The sequence below is a fragment of the Centruroides vittatus genome, unplaced genomic scaffold (genome assembly GCF_030686945.1).
Source record: "Centruroides vittatus isolate TY-2023 unplaced genomic scaffold, ASM3068694v2 contig_370, whole genome shotgun sequence".
NCBI lineage: Eukaryota > Metazoa > Arthropoda > Arachnida > Scorpiones > Buthidae > Centruroides > Centruroides vittatus.
The window spans coordinates 604,178-629,441 of NW_027122193.1; the positions used below are offsets into that span (position 1 = coordinate 604,178).

The 25,264-nt window shown below is 31.9% G+C and overlaps 1 protein-coding gene across 2 annotated transcripts in view; it reads left to right on the plus strand.

Moving 5' to 3' along the window:
- Nucleotides 1-25,264, plus strand: part of LOC136975275 (MAM and LDL-receptor class A domain-containing protein 1-like) — a 179,510-nt gene that overhangs the window by 101,698 nt on the left and 52,548 nt on the right. For both annotated transcript variants that reach the window (XM_067270309.1, XM_067270310.1), the window contains 14 exons: nucleotides 451-734; nucleotides 5,113-5,197; nucleotides 5,380-5,619; nucleotides 12,289-12,420; nucleotides 12,854-12,981; nucleotides 14,988-15,069; nucleotides 15,156-15,278; nucleotides 16,422-16,568; nucleotides 19,738-19,826; nucleotides 20,126-20,305; nucleotides 20,391-20,487; nucleotides 23,375-23,536; nucleotides 24,141-24,314; nucleotides 24,604-24,699. In XM_067270309.1, the coding sequence (XP_067126410.1) occupies nucleotides 451-734; nucleotides 5,113-5,197; nucleotides 5,380-5,619; nucleotides 12,289-12,420; nucleotides 12,854-12,981; nucleotides 14,988-15,069; nucleotides 15,156-15,278; nucleotides 16,422-16,568; nucleotides 19,738-19,826; nucleotides 20,126-20,305; nucleotides 20,391-20,487; nucleotides 23,375-23,536; nucleotides 24,141-24,314; nucleotides 24,604-24,699 (2,019 nt within the window). The remainder of the gene's footprint in view (nucleotides 1-450; nucleotides 735-5,112; nucleotides 5,198-5,379; nucleotides 5,620-12,288; nucleotides 12,421-12,853; nucleotides 12,982-14,987; nucleotides 15,070-15,155; nucleotides 15,279-16,421; nucleotides 16,569-19,737; nucleotides 19,827-20,125; nucleotides 20,306-20,390; nucleotides 20,488-23,374; nucleotides 23,537-24,140; nucleotides 24,315-24,603; nucleotides 24,700-25,264) is intronic.

The window sequence follows — 25,264 nt, forward strand, 5'->3', positions numbered from 1 at the left end:
ATATCTATTTCCATCAGGGTTTCTCACATGCATGGACTACACAAGTCACTGTGAAATAGCTCAAGCTTTGTACTACTTCTATTCATCAATTCTTTTGGAAATGGTTTCTGTGGCGTTTTATTTTTCATGCAACTTTCACATCCCACAGTGCACCCCCACTCATTAATTGTTACACCCTCGACACTTTCAGCAGCCATATAACGCATTACAGATAGATCACAGTGGCAACATCTCAAGTGCCACAGATGCACACACTGCTTCTGGGGCATAGATAATACTTGTAAGGTATTCTACTCATTATCTGTGAACACATAACCTGCAACAGTGATATATTTAACAATTATACTGTTTTTTATTATAATTAATATATTGGTATCTTCAATAAGATAGAATGTTAATAATTCTTAAGGAGTTAATATGAATATTTTTGTAACTATTAATATTTTATAGGACATTATCTTATACTTGATCCTCGATTTCCACATCAGGAGAGAGAGAGAGCTATACTTATGTCAGAGCGTCTGTTTACAACAACTTCAGTTTGTTTTAAATTTTGGTATTTTATCAAAGAAGGATTTCCAAATGGAGCTGAAATTAGAGTGTTTAGAAGTAATAATTATTCAGATGCAAGCCAAGTTGAAATATTGAAGCAATCTACCAATGAAACATGGAATTTTGCCAAAGTATTAATTGAACCTGAATCAGATGACGATTCAGTTAAGAAAGAATTTTGGGTTTGTATTTTTTTAAATTCTTATATATATAAATTAAAAAATAAAATATATTTATTGTAAATATTAAGATTAAAATTATTATATAACTGTTCACTATTTATTGTATTTATTGTTATGTTTGTGTAAGTTGCCGACATTTATGGGCAATAAGTTAATTGCATGTCAGGAAAAGCCTAGGGACTGATCGTACGTGGGTGGTGGCAGCAGAGACAAAGATGACAAGTGTCTTACAATAACCGTTTATTTTAACATTAAAGCAAACTTACAAAAGAATAATATACGGTGCAATCTAAATCGTGTACTGGACGAAGAGCTCCGGATGATGGATGCGGGATGTTGAAGAAATCGGTGAAGCCCCGGGGCAGTAGACACGAAGAGTCCCTTAGATTGGTGGCAGGTGTCAATGTAGGGAGTGGGTGGGTGGCTAGTTGAAGTTCCGACAAACACTTGAAAGTGGAAAGCTCCATCTTCTCTCCGCTTTTGACCTTGGTTTGGGGGTTTTTAAGCAATTTTCCCTCGACTCTCTCCCTCTTGATTGGTCTTGGGTCACTCTCCCCTTTCCCCGATTGGTCATTCTATTGTTTCTACTACGCAAGATGAAAACCAAGTCCAGCTGGGGATGGCACCCAAATGTTGACAGTTACCCTCATAATTTATACTGTTTGCCCCCTTTCTTGGACATCTGGCTAGACCGATCAGCCAGATGTTCTGTGTATGCTTTCCCCCTTTTGAGACAGTCCCAGGCTCACATGATCTAACAGGTGTCCTTCACCATAAGTATCTCCTCTTTCTCTTTTTTTTTTTTTTTTTTTTTTTTTTAACTCTTTCCGCCCTGTGGGCACTAAGAGGGCCTCTTTTAGTAGGCCCATTATGGGTTCAGCCAGGCCTACAATGGTGCGACCGGGTGGTGAGGGACGGGGCCCGACATATCCGAATGGACCACTCCCCGAAAAATTCCTGGGGATAATTCGACCCGTTCGGATTCGATCCCGGGTCCCCCAGAGCGGTAGGCTGCCACCTTTACCGCTCGGCCATCCGGCCGTCATACGGTGCAATCTAGATCGTGTACTGGACGAAGAGCTCCGGATGATGGTGATCGGATGCGGATGTTGAAGAAATTGGTGAAGCCCCGGGGCAGTAGACACGAAGAGTCCCTTGGATTGGTGGCAGGCGTCAATGTAGGGAGTGGGTGGCTAGTTGAAGTTCCGACGAACACTTGAGGGTGGAAAGCTCCATCTTCTCTCCGCTTTTGACCTTGGTTCAGGAGTTTTTAAGCGATTTTTCCCTCGAATCTTTCCCTCTTGATTGGTCTTGGGTCACTCTTCCCTTTCCCCGATTGGTCATTCTATTGTTTCTAAGCAAGATGAAAACCAAGTCCAGCCGGGGACAGCACCCGAACGTTGACAGTTACCCTCATAATTTATACCGTTTGCCCCCTCTCTTGGACATCTGGCTAGACCGATCAGCCAGATGTTCTGTGTATGCTTCCCCCTTTCGAGACGGTCCCAGGCTCACATGATCTAACAGGTGTCCTTCACCATAAGTCTCTCCTCTTTCTCCTTTTTTTTTCTTTTGTTGATTGTTTACATCCCAACTCTTATATACAAGCACCCTGACAAAGCCCCTCTCTCACTTGGTGGACATTCCCCTCCGTCGTTCATCACCGTGTCGCGTTTGTTTCATTGGGTTGTTTGGAAAGTAATTTCGTTCTTTCCGTAGAAAAATAAACGCAATATTCTTATAATAAATAAATATTTTATTGAATTATATATTGACCATTTTGGTCAAATACCTGTTGTCATTGTTTCTGGTAGTAGCATGATTTCACATTCAGAAAAGTTTTGATTGTTGTTTACAAAAAACTGATCCAAGGGATTTTTGACATTGTCATTTCAAGTAAATGTCTTACAGTTAAAAAAAAAATTGTATAGACCGGAACAAGTAATAATCTGAGTGTGCCCGATCTGGTGAATATGATTGGTGTGATAACACATCCCATCTAAGCTATAACAGTTTCTGACGAGTTATCAAATTTGTGTGAAATTTGGCATTATCATGGTGAAACGCTACACTTTGTTCGTTGATCAATTCTGGCCTTTTCTGTTTAATGATATTACTCAATTTGTTTACTCGATGGCAGTACACTTTCGAATCAATTGTTAAATTGTCTGGTAAAAGCTCAAAAAAAATTTCTTTAAAATTCCACCATAGAGAGCATCTCCCTTTAATAACATGTGGAACCCATATATCGAGCTTTGAAACGAAACCAATTCGTTTTAAGTAATAATAAACGGTTCAATTTAACAGATTTAATCTCTTAGCGATTTCACGTGTTGTTATACGGCAGATTGCTTCAATCGGTACCTTTATTATGTTTTCATTGGCTTCAAATGGCCGTCCAGAATGTGGTGTATCTTCGATATTAAAATTGCCAGAACGCAACTTTGTAAATTAGTTTTGGCACTGTCTTTCAACACATCTTCTCCAAACATGTACCACAAGTTTTTTTCTTGTTTGAATGGCATTTTGATTTTTTAGTTATAATAAAGCAAAATATGCCGAAAATGATTCTTTCGATTTTCCATATTTGATGGGTCACCGAAAAAAAACGATTGTACAGAATCAAACAAAATTTTTTACAAATAAACCTTAAAATGTCAGCTGTCGAATTATATAATGAAAATGTGGTTTAAAATCAAATTGGTTGATAAAAGTACATCTAATTTCTCTAGTAATAAAAAAACGAAATTACTTTCCAAACAACCCAATAGAATAAGTATTTTACGTCGGTCGAGTTTAGCCCGACACGTGTTCTCCATCCGATTGAACTTCCGAAATTTCCCGACATAGCAATTTTGTAAACAATTGAAATTCCAACGTGATTTTAGGATCTTCACATTTGTTTTAATCAATTAAACTGATTTAAAATTACTAGAAAAATGCTAAATTTAGAAATCAAAAATATATTTTATTCAGAAACGTTTTCGTTTTTAAGAGAACAAAAATGATTTTGAATAAAATTTGTTTTTGATTCTCGAATTTAGCATTTTTTGTAATAATTTTGAATACGATTCCAACTACAAATATTATTTTCTGCTAAATTCGTTTACTTTACACGAGTACAATTAAGTGATTTTAAATTTCACATTCAAGATAAATGCTTTTTTTTTAAATAAAAGAATTTTACTCAAGAAGCTTCTTCAGACATGATATTAAGGCATGAAAATTAACTATTAATTCTGTAGTAATGAATATAAACATGTCTTCAAAATTGTTTATATTTTTAGTTAATTGTTTGTATATATTAATATTGAATAAGTGTTTAACTTTGGATTCTTGATAAATTAGTACTGTATTCACTGTATGCTTTCTTTATACGGTTGGCTGCCTCGAGCATGCGAGAGAATACAGAGAAGCTTCACGTAGTTTCTCCCGTCCATTTTTATGATGTCCAGACACTTTCCCTCTGAGTATTTTAACAGAAAAAAAAATCATTTTGAGACTGATCTTGAAATGTTCAACAACTTCGTAATAAACTGTGCTGCTATCTTTTAAAGGAGCCAAGATAGGATTTGGCCCGTGAGAACAGAGGTTGGGGATACATGGTAACTTTGCCATTGAATAACTCACTTCCAATTGCCAATACTCTTGTGTTTAACTGATAAATAACAAAGCAAGATATAACTCGGTGTGATGTTTTTGCCCGTGTCTTTTATTTGAAAGCACAATCAAGTCTTCATAAAAGTAAAAAAGACCAATATACATTAATCAGTCTGCACTAAATGGAAAGCCTATTGTTTATTTATTAACATGTGTTCTAGAGAGGAAAAAGGGTAGAAAAAGAACATAAATTGAATGTTTTTCCAGATCTTTTTCTTTCAAATCTTAAATAAACATTGGAGAGCTTTAGGGTCGATTTACACACAACAGTGACGTGCCGGCACAGTGCAGTAAGCATCGATAAATATCACACATAGCCAATCAGAGTTTTGTGTATGACACTTGTATGATCGACAGAATACAGATCACGCGTTGTAGATGAAACTCTGATTGGCTATGTGTGATATTAATTGATCTTTATGCACCAAACAGTCACTGTCGTGTGTAAATCGACCCTTATATTGAAATGCTTACCTAATAGGAAAGCCTATAAAAAGAACAAATTATATAGAAAATCATTTAAACATTTATAACCTGCAGGTTAATTAAATTGTAATGTACTAATTTTAAAATAGATTTAAAAATTGAATAATTTTCTTAAATGGATTTTAAATAATTATTAAATAGTTTTTATTGCTGGAAACATTACGGTTTTTGTTTCTTTAGTAATATATTATATTTTCTATAAAACATATATGATTTTATTTTATTTTAATAGATATATGTTGTTGGAGTTGTTGGACAAGACCAATATTCATTTGCTGCTATTGATGATTTTGAAGTCACTGATGGGACTTGTTCAGGTAATTTACAGAATTAATACATTTAAAAATTATGATTTTAGTATTTATATTTATAATGTATCCCATTGTGTTATACTTAGAATTGTTAGCCATATTAAACGCTATTTAATTTGGAAATAAGAAATATCTTTTTCTACGGATGAATCAAGTATTTATGTTATTTTATTTGTTATTTAATTTAGATGACGGGCCAAAATTATTCAATTGTGGTAACAAACAAACTATTTTGATGGAAAAAGTCTGCAATTTTATTAAAGATTGTACAAATGGTAAAGATGAAGAAGACTGTGGAGCGTGTGATTTTGAAAACGGACAATGTGGTTGGTATACACAATGCCCCAACTCCAAATACTGTTGGAAAAGACGAAAAAATGAAGGCGATACTGGTGCAGTTCATGATCATACAAACAGTGACGGAAGTGGTATGTATAATATATTGTGTCATTATTAATTAATTAATTCAGAAATATTTCATAAAATGTTTTTTCGGAGTACGTATATTTGCCATCAAATCAAATATAATTATGTCACCAAACGTTATTTTATTTCACTTATACATAAAATTGTAAATAATTTCTTGAAATCAGAACTTTAGTATTCCAAAAGTGTTTTTGTTGAAATATTTTTGTTCTCCTTGATAAATGTTTATGTTAATTAAAGCAATACACCAACCAAAGTCGAATTGTCGGGCTAGAAACGGCTATAATAATAATAATTTATAAGATAATTTGGTACTAGAGTTAGGTGTTAGGTGCCATCTCTTGATAAAGTTAATAATTACAGTTTTAATTAAATAATTTAAATAATTTAGAACAAACTGGAAGAAAAGAATTGGCTTGGAGCAGGGCTCGAACCCGCAACTCCTGCTTACCGTGCAGATGCATTGCCAACTACGCTATCTGGACCTCCAGTTCGATCTCCTCTTCCGGTATATATAAGCTTACGTTACGACCATCGACGGCCATTACAATACTGGCTGGGGACACATCAAGCACCCACGTCCTGTAAACATCTCTCATGACACTCAACCGGCCATTGCAACCCCAGCAAGGCGTGTATATATATAAACAAACTTCAACAGCCAAACCGATATACATTAAAGCAATACATCAACCAAAGCCAAATTATCAGGCTAGAAACGGCTATAATAATCTTAATTATCTTATAAATTATTATTAGGTCTAGACGAATGAGTAGACTGTTCCAAAAGAGATGAAAGTCCAACGTTTGTATCAGGTGTGAATGGATGGAATTTTTGTCATACTGTAAAGTCCTTCATCAGGTAGAGGGCACCCATAGATCATGTTTGGGTCACCAATTTGTAGTGATGGTTTTGTAAATAATTATCTACAATACAAAACCAGTCTACGTACAAATAAAACTTAATCTTTAATTTCTTATGTATGTGAGAAATGGTGCGATCGGTCAAACGTAGAATTGAGAACACGTGCGTACAGAGTAAGGTCCAAATTCAAAGTGAGGTCATGGGGTCAGAGTTCCTCCTGGTGGCGACTTTTGGATTTTTGCCCAAAGCTGTTGCCACAGGATTAATGTTGTATGCAGGAGACATGAATAAATCTAAGAAAAGATTATATGATTAGAAGAATCAAAATTTGTATGATCATCATGGCATAACTTTGAAGTGTGGTTAAGCAATGTTTAAGGGACCATGCTGTAAGAAAGTTCAGATCAGGCCTTGGCCAGTGACAGGAGCAACAACAGATAGGTTTTCTTAGTAAATTAAAAATTATTCGTGAAATGTATTGTGCCAGTTAATTTAATGTTTAAATTATTTATGTTAAATTCAATTGAAGCTCAAGAGTTGTAAAATTAGACACAACAGAGATGATAAAAAGTTTTGCAGTGAAAAAAAGTAGAAAAAAGATTTGAAATGCTTACTTTGATGGACATAGGACATATTTATATTATTTATTCATTAATTCAATTATTCAACCAAAATACTGACTTATGCAATTGCTGCAATTATTTTTACAAATATAAATATCTATTAATACAATTTTAGATTAATGCCGACGATTGCGGAATTACATTGGGACGTAATAATGCTACCACTTGCTTAATGTGGTTTTGCTTAATGCAGGATTTGATTAACATGCAAAATTAATAAATTGCTTAACATAAATATGTTTTCCTTTGCAAATAAGGTGTTAGTGAATTTACTATTTTCGTTTATTAAAATAAAAATATTTGTTATTAACAAAAAATTTGTTCTAGATATGATTAATTAATTGTATTTAATAATTAAATGTGAAGTAATTTGGCCTAAAGGTAGGTGTTAGGTGTACATCTTTTGATAAATTTAATGATTCTAATTATATTAATACTCAATAATTAATGCTGTTAGTCTGAAGGAGTTAGGAGTTTAACACGATCAAAAATGTTAGCTGTCTTACATTTTCGTGCTGGATACTGGTTTATGTAGCCTTGTTTATTAAGTATAAACAGTACTGAGTGGTTGTTTAATAATTAATTAAGGTTCTGGAAGAAAAGAATCAGCTCATAGCAGGACTTGAATCGGCAACTCCGCATGCCATGTGGTGCTTTTCTAATTATGCTATCCAGACTTTTGTTTAATTAATCTTCACTACCAGAACTGTTAATTTGGATACAACTGTACTGGTTACTCATAGCACTGACTGGAGATGACATGTTTGGCAACTGCATTAGAAAGATCACACAACAGTTTCATAAATTTTATATTTGATAATTAGATTTGAAAATATAGCACAACCTGCAAGAAATTTGAAGCAGAAAAAAGAAAACTTAAAAGTTTAATTTTTAGAAGTGTGGTCGTACGCCTTATTTTGTATATTGTTGTATATGTTATTCTTAGTATTGTAAAGTACTGTTTTAGTTTCCGACTCTTCCAACGATTATCGACACTACTGTGTGCCGGAAATAACCGTTCCCTAACGGGTACTTTACGCGGATTCGCGTTAGCGTGCCAGGCCTGGACTTTAAGCGTGCACCGAATTAAATAATGACAAGGTTTGTCAATAACAAAATCAAATATTTAATTAATCTTCTAGCAATAAACTATATACAGTATTTAGTAAAAATCAAACAATAATTTATTCAATGAAATTCAGTAAGAATCACCCCGACAATACTCAATTCAATCTATTTCTAACTTAATTCTATTCCCCTTTGGAATCCGACAAAATCAAAGACTTAACTTATAAACAATAATGCTTATAAATTACGGATTCTAACTGTCACCTCAATATACTAGGAACCTATTTCCTCAAACTCTCAAGACTTCCTATAATCGTTGATCCACAATTCGAATAACTTCAAAATTGCATTGGAACTATTTGATCCTATCGGACACCTCTCTCGTTCACTGATACGAAGCTCACCAAAACTCGTTGCTATCCGGAATTCACCTCTTCGTCTTCACTTGAGACTCGGGATTTATAGTGTGAGGTGACGTCACAATTCTGAATGAGATCACTCCCCTCATTTACATACTTAATGCTAACAATAAACTTTTTTCGTTTGTCTGGCAGCCTATTTTCTGACAATACTCGCTAACCTTTTGCACTATTCGTTTCCACAATTTTTCGGGAAGTTTTTATTCTTTAAGGTCTAGCGAGTCCCTACTTCGTGCTTGTAGGGTTCCCCCCCCTCTTTCTCGGTGCGGACTTACTTTTTTCCGCTCGGGAAGCGCAAGTGTGCGTGAGTCTACGCCGCTTTTCTTTCGTGGGTGAGTTGGGTTTTTTTTTTTCTTCTATTTTTAAGTTCCTAAGGTGAATGGTGAGGAAACCTTCATCCCAACAAAACATAAGTCCCAAAAAAAATAGAATAATAAGCAAAATAAAAGTAAATAAAAATAATGCTCGGACTTGGTTCCTTACAGTATTTATTCCATTTTCTTCCTCTTTGTTAGTTTTTTTGTCTATCACTTCCTAGAAACTTCTTCCCTAACACTTCCCTGTTCAAAGGATGATGACCTAATTAAAAGACAAAGAAAAAGCGGTTGCCTGAGGGCTAAGCGTAGGACAAGACATCACTTTTTGGCTTGGACATTGGAGAGATAGGACGTGTTGTGAAGCCCTCTAGGTTGTTCTTGCATCGACCGGAGAACAAAGGAGACAACAAGCCTAAGCTAGCATTTGAGAGAAATCTGAAATATATCCCGATATAGGGACCCCGAGAAGCTTATTGAGAGAATCGGATAGATGTCTACAATCAACAATTTCTACAGTTCGGAAAATAGCAAGCGCCACCATCACCCCAAGATCATCAACACTTTGGGTATCCATTCTTTTCTATCATCATATATCCTATTGTCTATCTTTTCTTCTCTCTTTTTTATTTGTATAAGTAGTTTTAAGTATTTAGTTGTAGTTCCTTATTTTTGTATCGCGGTGAATATTTTTTTGTTGCGAGGTTGCTTAACGATTCTACCTGAGTATCTGCACGAATTATATGTAAAAAAGTTAACAGGAAGAACGAGGAGTGTCGGAATTATAAAAGAATCCTGTAAAGAAAATAAAACACGGGTGACGAGAACATATATGTGTGTTATATTCTCTTGTTGAATCACTCACCACATGCATATCTTACAGAAGAAATGTTGCAAGCTTCTTAACACAAGCTGTATAGAGATATGATAAAATTTCTCTATTATCAATGAATTTAAAACCAAAGCCTTCTATCCCTAACAGAATCTTCTGTTAACTTCCTAAGACAAAGACAATTTTTATTTTTTCAGCTCTGTTATATATAATAGAAGGAAAGTATGGCAATTGGTCAAAAAATGGCCCCTTAAGATTTTTACATTTTTGGACTTGGGACCTTGAAACGTTAAGAAATGCAAAAAGTTCCAGGCGTTTTTTCTGCGTGTGTTGATGTTAGTGTGTGGGGGCATGATTTTGTTCTTCTTTGAAGCTTAATAACTCCTGTGCTTTTTGTTGAAAATGTTTGAAATTTTGCAGGGAGGTTTGTTTGTAAGGGGGATTAATGCTATTAAATTTTGGTAATTAAAGTTCAAGAGGGTTGGGAGATAAATGAAGTTGTGTGTATCTTTGGTAGGGTTGGATTTAATGACAATTTTACTTGTCATTAACATTTACGATTTTTTTATAAAACCATCCCTACCCTCAAAATTAAATTTTTTGCCATTTTATAATAGTTAAAATATAAAAAGTTTTTAAAATAATATATCATAACAGATAGTGCCATAAAATATTGCCAGGAAAGTTAAGCAACTAACTCATTTCTGGATTTTTTCTTTTACGTTCCAAACTGGTATGTCTTCTTTTTCTCTTTTTACACGACATTATTGCCACCACAGATCACACAAAGGCTCAGCCTTCTAAGTATTTGTTCTTTTCTGAGTTGTGTATGATGCAGTACATAGTAAATACAAAATTTACTACATCATAAAATGAAGAGTTTATGCTAATATTTAGATATTATCTCTTAGACCTCTTAGTGCTCTCGAGCAGAAAGAGGCCTATAACCCCGTCTGAAACTGCTCTTAACAAAAGTATTTAGTTATTGAGATTTGAATTTTTATTCAAATTTTAATAACTATAAAATAATTTAGCTGTAAACCCAAAAAAAATTTTAACGAAGAGATTTTGTTTATTTCAGTTAACATTAATATTCTTTCGGTTAACTTTTTCATTTTCATTTCTGAACAACATTGTAGATTTTTCTTAATTTATATGATTCGATTGCATAAAAACATTAAAAAAAACATTTACTTACAGATTATATACGGTCTTAAACATATCCACATACTGCGCAGACACTAAACAAACAACACTGTAACACGTACTTGAACCGATTACCGGTGTTGGAAAAAAAAAACGAAAAAACTGACCTACGTGGCCGACCCTGACATCAAGGCGGCCTTCAACCGAGCGAGGCTCATCATCACCTCGCCTCACCCTGAACACCTGAGGTGGTTAGAGGCTATCTCCATTTACAAATCTAGCTGTGCCACCACCTGCATAAATTATAAAGAAGAGCTCAATTTGTCCATCGCCTGGCAGGCCCTCATCAGCACGGACCTTTAATCGTCATCTACCTGCGCCGAATGCGCATGTCCGATCAAACGACTTTAACGTGAAGTGTTCGATTTTGTTTAAAAATATTCATTCTATTTTTGGATCTGCGTTCCACCGCTTTTATCGTCCGAGGAAGAACTTCGAAAATGTTAACGACGTATTTTTTCATTTTTATTTTTTTTCCAACACCGGTAATTGGTTCAAGTACGTGTTGTTTACATCCCCGGTGTTCCATGAATGTAGAAACTTACCAAGTAGCGAAACAACACTAGTCTTGGGAGAATAGAAACTGAACATTGTTATATTTTGAAATAACCTGTTCTGCTTAATTGTAATTGAGATGTATCAGTTAATTTTAACATCAAATTTTAATAGCGTTTCAACTTAGAAGATTTATAACTCTGAAATTCTTAAGTTCTTCAAGCTTTCATTGTCTGACCTTCCGAAATTTCTTCATTGCCCTGTAGAAATACTCTAGTCCCGAGATTGTCCAACTTACAATTTTGAGTCGAAATGACTTTTGAATAACAAACTCCATTATTATTCTCCTAGCTTGAGTTTCCTAGCTAACAAAATTGCAAATGTTGAATTCCTTTTATTCAAATTTCTTAAATTCATTATAAGATTCTATTCTAGAGTATTCGATGCACTCCACGTAACTTTCTCCAAAAGAAATGTATTACAAAATTAAATTCGTTTAATTCTACAAATGATTATTAATTTCGCAGAATCCTAACAATATTTTAGCTTGCGAATATTATTTTTTATTTTTATAGCTTTTAATGGTATTATTTATAGTTATTTACAATCAGACAGATTTGAATTTATGATTATGAATATTTCGAATTCTGTATTTCTAATCTCCGCTAATAGTTATTGAATTTTTAGGTAACATGAAATGATAATTCAAACCAGATTATTCAAGTTTTATCGCTAATGATTTAATTATTACGTTGACACATTATTATATTAAAATTAAATCTTTTTACTGAATTAATTTCACTTTTTATTTAATTCTATGGTTTAATATTTTATTCATTTCTTTTTTAGGATATTATATGTTGGCTCGTTATAGTCGGAGTATTCAAAGTGACGACGTGAAAACAGAATTATTTGGTCCTAAAATACAACAGTCATCGTCCTATTGTTCACTAGAATTTTGGTACAACATGTACGGAAAAAGTAAATAACGAATGATTAATTAATTCATTAATAATTGCTAAATTTACGTACATTATAGTTAGCAAAATTCCTTAAGAAATTTCAAATTATTTACGAGTATTTGCTTGTTTATATTGTAAAATCTATTTGATAACGAACGTAGTAATCTGAAATGTCAAAATAAATTTAAACATAAAGAAATTGTATATAATAAATACATATTCAAAACAAAAGTAATTTGAGCAGGTATATTTTAAGGGAGAAAATGCGTGTCGAATTTTTGAGTTTTATATATTAGAGCAATTAGCGTTCGTACAAAGAGAAAATCTTTAAATATTTAATGTAAATTTTTAGAAAAATAATAGTGTCATCTCTTTTTTTTTGTGATTTTATGGTTATATTTTAGTCATTTTTTATTACTTATTAGTTAATGTGTTAAAATTTTTTATTATAGAAAAGATGGATGCATATTTAAACTTAAACAATAGAACAAAAATGAAAATGTGGACAAGTCCCAAAACAAAAAGATTGACTTGGTATAAAGGAATTGCTTTTGTCGGACGAGTGTATCGTCCATTTATGGTAATTTTTTGTTTTTCGTTTAGTTAATACCATTAACAAATTGTTGATAATAAATCAAGGATCAAAGTTCTTAGAATTAAGGTGTGAAAAGTGAAATAATTTAGTTTATTAACCCTTATAGGTTATAAGAACTCCTAGGTAGAGATAAACATAAGTTACAAATGCTAGGTAATACTTAATAATTGTTTCATAGCACTCCATAAAAGTTCATTATAAAATAGCATTTATATATTAAAACAATTAAACAGTAGATGAGCTAAATATATATATATATGATTAATGTTACCTATGGTAGCAAACGTGAAGGATCGTCTTTGAAACAGTGGGGACGCACATTCTAACCTAATCTAACCTAACCTATTCTAATAAATTACCTCTATTGTAATAATTTGGCTGGCAATAATTATGGTAATTTATTAGAATAGGTTAGGTTAGATTAGGTTAGAATGTGCGTCCCCACTGTTTCAGAGACGAGCTGCCATGTTCGCTACCATAGGTAACCATATTTGAATTACAACAAAGAAAAGAAATGAATTAATTTGTTAATTTATAATATTAAAATTGCAAATAAAAAATGCAGAAGAATAATTAGAATAAGAATAAAGAAAAACCTGCAATTCTCGCTTACTATGCGGATGCATTGCCAGTGGACTCGAGCAATTCTTTTCTTCCAGATATATTTAGTTATCAATATGTCAGTTACTCACTCGTGTCACTGACTGGGGATGACTCCAGAGCCGGCCCTACCATAGGACGAACGGAGAGGCGGCTCCAGGCGCTAAGTCCTAGGAGACACCTCAGTGCAACCAAGGGGGGTGCCATAATAGGATCTCGCTCCATCTTAAAACTTGCCTCGGGCCGGTACTGGATGACTCCTATGTCCATAGCCTACATTATCACCCATTATGACACTCAGCCAGCTATCGTTTTACCCTCGTTTTGTGTATATATACGTATATAAACATCACTAAACCTGATATATTAATAATATAGTTTACTATTAATACATTCGGCTTAGTGGTGTTTATATAGTTATTTCTGGTGTTGGGAAATTTTCAAAATTTTTACTTCTATGTATTTTTTCAATTATTGATATCAAACATATATTCACACCTTAATTCTCCATTAAATATTAATAATGTATACCAGTGGTTCCCAACCGGTGTTCCGCGGAACACTGGTGTTCCATAAGCATCTCCCAAGTGTTCCGCAGATTTAGTCGCAAATCAGAAAGTGTACAATCGTATTCGAGCCGCCGAATATCAAAAAATTAAAATCATAAAATTTTCATAAACTTAAATATATATGTACAACTCGTACTTATGGAGTGTACTACTGTTTCGAATAAGATAAAGGCAATGATAAAAACTGAATGAAATATGTAAAAAACATCAGGCACAAGTTTCCCATTAAAGTTATTTAGGTATATTTTTTCCTGTCTTAGAATTGGCGTTAATAATATGAGTAGAGATTTTGAATTATAACTGCTCAATTCTAATAAAATAACTGATGACAAGCTTATGTATTTCATATTAACTTAAGTAAGTGTTCCGCTAAAGAAAATTGCTCACAAAAGTGTTCAGCATCCTATAAAAGTTGGGAACCACTGATGTATACCAATGTCTTTAGACATTTTCAATGGTCGGATGATCTCGAACAGAACATCACAAATAGAATGGACCATATAGTCTAGTATTTAAAGTTAAAGGAACTCGAACATTTATTGAATTTCATCCTAACAAATATGATATTAGATATTATTATATTTGAATTTTATTGATTTTTCAGGATTATTTATTCAAGATATTTTTATTGTCAAATTTATCGAATTATTGATGATAGGATTAAGAATTATAGAAAATTGATTATAAATCATTTTGGAAGCTTTAAGCAAGATTTAACTTTATTACTAATAATTTAATTATATTTTTTTAATATGATGCTACTGAATTATTTTGTAATAGAAAATTAAGAATATATATTTATAATTTTTATATGCATCATAGCTCAGTTTTGTGGCTAGAAGTAACGATTCTAAAGAATACGCTGCAGTTGATGATATCTCATTTACTAACTGTGAACAACCTGGTATTTTTTTTAATTAATTAATTAATTAATTATGTTAATTTTTGAAATTTAATTTAATTAAAAATTTGTGTGTGTTTTCTTTACAGTGCCTTCAAGATATTGTGAACAAAATAACTTTTTTCTTTGTGATAATAAAGTCTGCATAAGTAAAGAAAACGTGTGTGATTATACAGATAACTGTGGTGATAATAGCGATGAAAATAAATGTGGTAAAAAGTATATTTAAGTTTAATTTAATTTAATTTTTTCTACCGGCAGCTCAAATCAGATTATTAAGTTATGTACCGTATTTACTCGCGTATAAGACGATCTCGCATATAGGACGAGGTGTGACTTTAAAGATCAAAATAAAGAAAATTAGATTTATTAATACAATTTAATTTTATTTCGTTTAATCATAAATAAAATGTCAAATGTACTTAAATGCACACATTGTCCCGCAAAAATTACTGGCATTTTTAAACTTTAAGGAAAAATCTTGTAAAATCGACAACATAATTTGTTCACATAAAGCCGGACAATCCGGAACAGTTTTTGCCAATTCTTAACAGCCGAATCCACTCTTTGTTGATTACACTTGCAAGTTTCTCTAAATTCTGATTTCCGAATAATCATCCGTTTTTGTGTGCAAATGAATTAAAACTTATATTAGGCTCTCATGTAATTTTGGAATTCAATTCAAAAGCTTTGCTTTTCTTATTGATATTCATCTTTACTCCTGACAATACACAAGGATTCAAGTGACCCAGATAAAATACTTTTGTTTTCAAACACCAGAGGGTGAGCATTCAGTAATAAATGCGAATACGCGGTTCACAAAAATTACTGTAAGAATGCAAAGAATCTTTCGCTTGCATGTATAGAACAACCTAGGATTTCGAAGCAGTGAAAAATGAATAAAAACCTCTTCTTATATGTGAGTAAATACAGTACATTGATAGAGAAGAATGATGCCAATATGAATTTATGGCCCTATAAATAAAATTATAAAATTTATTAAATATGTAAAAATAAAATTTGCATATTTTATTTTTACATATTTAATAAATTTTTACATTTTTACAATATTATAAAAATATTGGTTAATGTTACCCTCGGTGCCAAGATGGCGGCTCGTCTCCGATTCCGGCAAGGAAACAGTGGGACGCACGTTCTAACCTAACCTAACCTAACTTAACCTATTCTAATAAATTACCATAATTATTAGCAACCAAATTATTAGAATAGGTTCCCACTGTTTCCTTGCCGGAATCGGAGACGAGCCGCCATCTTGGCATTGAGGGTAACATTAACCAAAATATTAATTAAGATTTTTTCAAGTAATAATTAATTGGTGTTTGTTTATTTTTCAGAAATGTATGTATCTCGCTGTAATTTTGATACATCATTCTGCGATTGGTCTGTTGATGAGGATGCAAATGGCAAATGGACTCTTCAAAAGGGTTTCTCTCAGTTAAGTAAAGGACCTGCAAGAGATCATACGACTAATACAAAGTATGGTATGTAAATTTAGTAACTAATTAATTTATAATAAAATACAATATAATTTAATAATTATGAAAATAGAGAGTGTTAAATTCTAATATTGTTAAACCTGTTGAATTGGTTACAAAGAACAATATTACAATCTATAAAAAGTCAACACCAAAAAGGAAAGTAAAAAAAGGGAGATTACATTTATAAACAGTTTTAATTGTTGCATTAAATTAGATAATCAAGGACATTATAATATGTACAGAAGAAAAATAAAAGTTAGTGAGAATTTCAAAATTTTGTTTAACATTTTTAAATATTTATTCTCAAAGATTAGTAGAAAGACTGTGGGGTATAGAAAATGTGCTTTTGAAAATGAAGTAAATGTGAAAATTGAAGGAGTGAGAATGAAAGATACAGATATTTGGGGTTAGTACTCCAACAAGATGGGGAGATTGATGAAGATATAACAAACAGAGTCACAGTTGGTTGGACTAAATGGAGAGGGCTAGTTGAGTACTTTGTTACAGAAGAATGCCTCCTAGATTAAAAGGAAAATTTTATAAAATAGGCTTGCAATATTGTATGGTTCAGAGTGCTGGACTATGAAGAGAGTACAGGTACAGAGAACGCAGGTTGTAGGAATGTGTATACTGAGACGGATGAGTGATGTCACAAGAAAAGATAAAGTGAAGAATATTTATGTCGCTGCGCCAGGAGGTGGACGGAGTCTCATTCCTCCTTTTTCTCGGCTAACAGGTCCGTGAGACCTGCCCACGTCAAGATGGCGGCTCGGTTTGGTTACGCGTCACGCGTTACGCGAGTGAGATTGCGGAAGAGGATGGGTTCGACGGTAGAGCGGCAGCGATACTCGAATAAAGGACATTAACAACGTATAATAACAACAACAACGATTTATTAATGCTAACACTACGTTACAATAGGGGCGAGCTACTGTCGCTTAAGTTCGGATCCGCGGAGGGAGAGTTTACATGAATTTGGGTCATACCTCGTGATCCGGGTCGGTCTTTCCTCAGGTCAAAGTATTCTTTTGTTCGCCGTCGGGTTTCCTCGGGACTTCAGGCGCGCACACACTGTCTAAGTGACACTACGTAACCGGCCCTTTTTCCCGCTCTCGTCGCCCTTTTATCGTCTCGGTCACGTTTCTCAGTTTCACCAACCAGCATTATTCGAATGTTGTTCCTTGTGATTCATGTTTTCTTCGTGGGAACCAAACAATAAAACATTTTATTATTAGCGTTTTGGTTCCAGCGGGTTCGAATTTTCACATTTACATTAGAGGAAGCTTGGGCATCGTGGAGATAGAAAAAAGAATTGAGGGAAATTAACTGAGGTGGTATGGGATGTGCAATACCAACCAGGTGGAAAATTTGAAAACCAAAACCCAAGATCATGCACACTGTAGTGCCGATTTGATCATATTTCTTAAATAAAAATAACGAAACTCTTTAAGCAAAAACTGAATTGCGCATTGTAAAATTAAAGCAAAGTTAGTCAGGTTATAATTTTTTCAGATTTTTCAAACAATTGAAATTTTTACACTAACTAATTAAAAATTGATTAGTGCCTAAGTGACCGCAGGCACTTGACAATGGGTTAAACATGATATGGAGGAATGATGCATCTCTGTAGAAGTTGCTTTGGACAGAACAGAATGGAAGAGAAAGATTCAAAGTGCCGACTCCCTATGATTAGAAGAAGATCAAGAAGAAAAAGATTTATAAGTATTTATTCTTCATTATATTTGAGTCCATTTGAAGATTTTGAAAGATTCGTTCTTTTTTCTTACATTTTATGTAAAATACGGTGAAAATAATTTAGCTTTTTTGCATATTTATTGATTTTTAGTTTTCATCATAGTGTTTAATGTCAGAAAATAATTTTTCTTTCTTCCCCAGTTATTACTTATCAATATGCTACATAGAAATGTTCTTTATATGATGCATAAACTGTGCTGTCTATTCAAAAAATCTAATTCCAATTGAAATATAAAAGTCACATTATTATAATTTAATTATCTTAGTTAGCTTGTGAAAGACTAATATAATTATTAAATATTTTAAGTTATATTAAATGTAAATTTATAATTAATAAAATGTAATTATATTATATTATATAATTATAAATTTTTTATAATTCCAAAATAAATAAGAAAAAATTTTTAGATCTGTCACACTTCAATTTCTTATCTCGGTTAATGTTACCCATGGTTCCAATATGGCGGCTCGTCTCCGATCCCAGCAATCGGAAGACACGGAACAGTGGGGACGCACGTTCTAACCTAACCTAACCTAACCTATTCTAATAAATTATCATAATTATTACCAACAAAATTATTAGAATAGGTTAGGCTAAGTTAGAACGTGCGTCCCCACTGTTCCGTGTCTTCTGATTGCTGAGATCGGAGACGAGTCGCCATATTGGAACCATAGGTAACATTAACCATTATCTCTATTGAAAAATAAAGCTTTTATTATAATAAAAATAATAAAGTATGATTTGATGTGTTAAACACTTTTTGAAAATTTTCATTATAATAAACAAAATAAGAAGTTATTCTCTAAGAAAGATGGAGAAACATTTCCTTGTTTTTTTTTCATACTAGCATTATCCATGAATAATAATATTTTAACTTAAGGTTCTTTGTGTTTATTTTCAAATTGTTTAATAGTTGCAAAAGTCATATATTTCTAGATTAAAGTATTTAATGATTAACAATTTAAGATAAAAAAACTTAATGAGATGAGATCACATAACTAGAAGTTGAAAAGTATATACTACTAAATAATAAATGAACTATTTTTGCTAAATAATAAAATAATATTAAATAAATGACACTTCCGTGTTGCAGCGTTACTAACGGTGATTTATCAAACTTCGGATATACTCGCACGCAGATGTAATAAACCACCGTTAGTAACGCCGCAACACGGAAGTGTCATTTATTTAATTTCTAAGCGCTGGCATGAAGTGTACTGTATGTTCAATAAAATAATAATGTGATCTGAAAATAACGATATAAGAAACGTATCATTTCGAATTTAAATCATTTATTAAATAAAAGCAAATTATACATCTTAATAAAACAAGAGATGTTTGTTTTTATCTTAAACTGTTCGATTTAAATCCAATATTTATTGAAAATTTGAGTAAATCGCAATTATTCTATTTCAGGAAAATTTCTTTACTTTTTTGGAGAACGGAATAAGGATAAAACTGCGAGATTACTAGGACCTACATTCCAAAAATCTAGCACTTGCCAGGTAAATATATATTTTGTATTAAGTCTCGTTATTATACTTATTTTTAATATTAATATCTATACATTTATTTATGTTTAAAATATTATTTCATAGTTTATATGTTTATTTGATCATTTCTATCTGAAGACATTATCGTTGCCTTATTTCTTTTATATTATTGATTACATAGAACAGAAACTAATAGCATTAAAAACAATCTGATTTAATGACTTACTAGACTGTATTTCATTTAATATATTATTGAAAAAAATATTTTGTTAAATGCTTATTGGAATATATTCCAATTAAATCTCTTTTAGATGAGATTTCATTACGACGTTTACGGCTATGCAAGTAGATACGATATCATGTCTTTAAGAATTTCGACAAAAATATACTACGGCGGTGATTCGAAGATTATTTGGAATAGGAAAACCGAAACGGAAGGTTATTATTTTACTCCCCATTCAGTAACATTTAATGAAACTTCAAATTTTCAGGTAAATTAAAGCTTATCGTTTAAACTTTTTGTATATAACTTTTATATTAAATTTTACTTACGTTGCGTGTATATTTAATTAATAGGTTATTATTGAAGGTCAAATATCAATTGCAAAAGATCAAACAATATATTTAGCATTAGATGATATATCATTCACTCCAGACTGTTTATTAGAAACAAGTAAGTGTTTTTAGCTTGAGCTAAATTTAAGCTTGCGAATTAGTTATAGTTACAGAAAAATAAAGTATCGAGATTTATAATACTTTATTTAGTATAATGATGTAGCGCATTTAGATTTATTCTCATGATATGTTTATTCGTTTATCTGTACCTCATAAGAGATACAGATACCCAATTTTATTTTTTCAGATAATAAAAAGTTTTAGTAAAGTTTACATTAGCATAAATCATTAAGATTTATCATAGAAAACTTTCGTTTCTTTAGTGTATTTAAGTAAAAAGAAAACCGTTTGGGAAACTTTTTCAATGTCTTTTCGTAACTTATATTCGAAATGCTGTACTTTTCTAATTATTTGGCAAGCTTGGGACTGAAACTGGTCTGGATTTCTGGATTTTCCAGTTTTCTGGACACAGGCTAAATATTTATATTTAAAATATAAAATAATCAATGGAAAGTAAAGAACGAAACTGCATTTAACAGATATAAATTAATACACTTCTAAAGCAAGGTTTGTTTGATTATTATTAATTTTTTTAAAATATAGAATACCATGTATAGTGTGATATTTAGGATGAAAATTAAGCAAAGAAAGGTAAGGAATATAATTGAACTGGCATCATGTGACATGTATGCCATAGAAATCAAAACAAAGCCACTGTGCTTTGACTGCAGCTGTATTATATTCAAAATAATTCCCCAAATTCAAAAATACTGTAGTTAGTTTTGTTTTAATTCTGTAGTGATTTGTCACTATATTATACATGTCATTGTAAATGATTGTACTCCGTTGTCGCGTGTCGGGTTTTACTGTAAAATTATTTCGCCGACACATTTTGCTACTAGATCATATTTGTCCAGTTTTGATAAAATTTTATTTAAGTTAAGTGTAATAATGTTTAACAAAGTAGTTTAATGTAATAGTTAAATTCTATTTATAAACATTTTTATTCTACATTTATTAATATTTTTATTTTTACTTTTACTTTTGTTTTCATTACAGTGAACTTCCATATAACGTGTTCCCTTATAACACAGATTCGTATAACACGACAAAAATTTTGCGACTAGAACTCGTACAGCACGATAAACAGTCCCGTATAACACATAAGATAAATTTAACATTTTCACATAGTTTCAGATTATTTGTTTAGAAAAACGAACGAAAATATACACTTACCAGTTGTTTATGTATGAACGGCGAAGCCAACAGTTTAAAAAAGAATTTTTTCGTTGTAAATAATCTTCAGTCTCCGGTACAAAACAGTTATAAAACCAATTTTTAAACATTTTGCATGTAATCCATGCTTTTTTATTAACTCTCCAGTGAACAGGAAGTGTTGATTTGTCTACGTTTTTCATTACACGTGGATTTAATGTACGATTAATTAACATTGGCTTAACTCCGGCTGCATTAGAACACAAAAGTAAAGTTATCCTGTCTTTTGATGCCTTGAAACCAGAGGCACAGGCCTCATCTTTCGCAATATATGTTCTGTCAAACATTTTTTTCCAATACAATGCAAATTCATCAGTTATAGACATGTTCTGCCATATAATTGCCTTCATCTATAATTTTGGAAAAATGTTCAGAAAACCTGTGACCCTTTGCAATAACAGTTAAAGTTTAGAGACATGTTTGAAATTGCATAAATTGGTTCGATAATGTATTTCCCCTATAATGCAATTTCCTAGAACACAGAATGCATTCCCCGTGTTGTACGGGAGTCTACTGTACTTCATTATTATATTCATATAACATCATTAATGTAATTTCTTCATATATTGTTATTCACATAAAAATGATGATGTAAATTTATTTTATTAATATAAATTATATTATTTTTATCCCTTTATTCACTATTTAAATGAAAGTAGCAACCTGATAAAACAGCAAAATGTATTTTACTTGACCAGTACTTTTGATCTAATTATAGATCATTATCAGGTCTAATCAATAACCAAAATGGAATATCAATTAAAACACTTTTGAGCAAATTAAGAATTTAAATACTTAAACTTCTAATTTGTTTGATAGAGTAACTGAGCCCCAGTTTCTTCTTGCATGAGAGCCCAAATAGCCTTCTATGTTCCCAATATTTATCATTGTTATTTTTACATAGTGAAATTCGTGTTCTTTTTATTTTTTGTCAAAATTAACTTTATTGGGGCCATATATCTGCAAAGTTCCAGGCTGATGCTTTTGCATCTACTGTGTTTCCCCAAAAATAAGACCTAGGAGAGGTTTTGCTGAATTGCTAAATATAAGGCCTCCCCGGAAAGTAAGACCTAGCAAAGTTTTTGTTTGGAAGCATACCCGCCGAACGGAACACCAGAGCATATAGCCATGATTCTTTTTAGCCTGCCGCCATTATCTCCTACCTTCACCTTCTGTTGCAGAGCAGCTGCATGCAGGACACAAAGACCGTCACCTACCACCTACCCCGACGTTCCCTTCTGCGGCCGTCACTCGTAAACGTGCAGGCAAGGCATCGAGAGGCCCGTCGCCGTATTGTACGCTGTCCCTGCCGTGTTGTACGAGTGTGCCATGTGAGCTCCCCTGGTGGCCGGAAGCCGCCATACCATACGAAAAATAAGACATTCCCTGAAAATAAGACCTAGCGCGTCTTTGGGAGCAAAAATTAATATAAGACACTGTCTTATTTTCGGGGAAACAGGGTATGCATAAAATAAAGCCCAGATTGAATATTAATTTTTCTACATAGTAACATCTCTTATCATTTTTTTTTTAATATTATTAAATTACATTTTATTTAGATATTATAGTATTATAATTTCTCTATCACATATAAAATAATCTAATATAAATTTTATATAAGTCAAAAAATAAGCATTGATGATTTTAAAAATTACATTTGTATTTTAAAGGTCCTTTACCAACTAGTCCACCACCAGCATCTACTACCCCAGAAGTTGTCATATGTACCGAAAGAGAAACTATGTGCAAGTCCAACGACCAGTGTGTCGAAAATTATCAGATATGTGATTTCGAAAAGCAATGTACGGATGGGTCAGATGAATTAGACTGTGGTTTGTATTTAATTTGAAATTCTTATTTGTAATCTTATGTATATATATAAAATTCTTGCATATTTTTATGCATATATATATATATATATATATAATGTTAAAACTTTATAGTAGAAATCAAATTTTACTATAGGAACAGTAAGTAAATGACACACTTTTAACGGTCATAGCAGGTGGAAAAGTTGATTAACGGGCCATTTTAAGGTGTAAAAGAGAAATGCCTTCCTCTTTTATATATGAATATAAAATAGTTTTCTTATTTATGTTTCCAAAAATACAATTTTTATTTATTGCTGTGCAATATTAATCTGAAATTACAAATTTTATAGTCATAAAGTTATAAATTATAAGAAAATTATGATAAATATACAGTAATCTGATAAAATGTAGAAATGAATGAATTAAAGGGAACACATCTCCAAAAGAAAGTTACAGTTTGAAATATTTTTTCTTATTTCTATATTTGTCAGAAATAAACTTCAATAATACAAACGAAAATAAGTAATAATCTAGTAAATCTAAATGGTACTTAATTTTAATTTGTTTAAATATTTCTAATTTATTACAGAATTTTATAAATATTTAATTTTCAAATGTTGAACAGGAGAATGCGACTTTTCCGAAAGTATGTGCGGTTGGACAAACACGTACGATACTAATTATATGTGGGAGAGAGTTCAAGCAAGTGTATTTACAGTCGATAAAACTTCGGCACCCGAATACGACAGTTCTAAAGATAAGAATGGATGGTTTGCTGTTCTTGCTGGTAAAAATGCAGGTGAAAAAAGTTTAATTATTTATTTATTGTATCTGCTTTCTAAGAGAATGCATTCGATTTATTAAGTTTGCTTTTTGAAATGTATTAATCTTGTAATCATTTAATATGATTAAAACTTGAATTATTCTAACAGTAATTTTAAACTTCCGATCATCGTATATAAAGAATGTAATTAAATTATGCAAAAATGTAAAAAGCTTTTTATCAACTATGAATATATGAAATGCTTAAAATACATATATATTTCATTTAATATAAATCATTTAAGCATGTTTAAATTATATTTCAGGTACGTTTTCACTTCCCGCTTCAATGAGAACTCCAGTATTGCAATCCACAAGTTACAGCTGTAGAGTGGAATTTTATTATCACTTTAACAGTAAAGGTTAGTGTATAATTTATGTATCTTCATCAATAATTATCATTATTTTTTAGTTTTTAATCTGTATTGATTTATTATTAACAGTATATATTAAGGAATCTAGTCACTAGAAATCAGTAGTGTAGTGAGAAAGACAAGGTCCTAAAATTGTAATTAGAACTAATATAAACTGAGCTGTAAATTACTGCTTAAGGAGAGTTCCGTAAGTGCAGTCAACGTAAAAAATTATCTCCTTTTTTGACATTCTAGAACAGATCAGTCATTCTTGTCTTAAGATGGTTCAGACATGTTAGTAGATCATATATAATACATACAATAATTAATATCTAAAGGACTTAAATAACTAAAACTGTAGTTGTAACGAAGATTCTTTATTCTTTCATTTTATCTTAATGGCCTTCCATTTCTCTTGTTCCAACCGGTCTACATTCCATAGATTCTATGCTGCTGATATCTAGCTGAATTTTGCATATGCTGACACACGTTAAATGTTTTATTTAGAAGAATAGATACATTTCCAAGCACCATCTTTATGTAAAAATTGATTGCATATCTTGCATGTAATTTA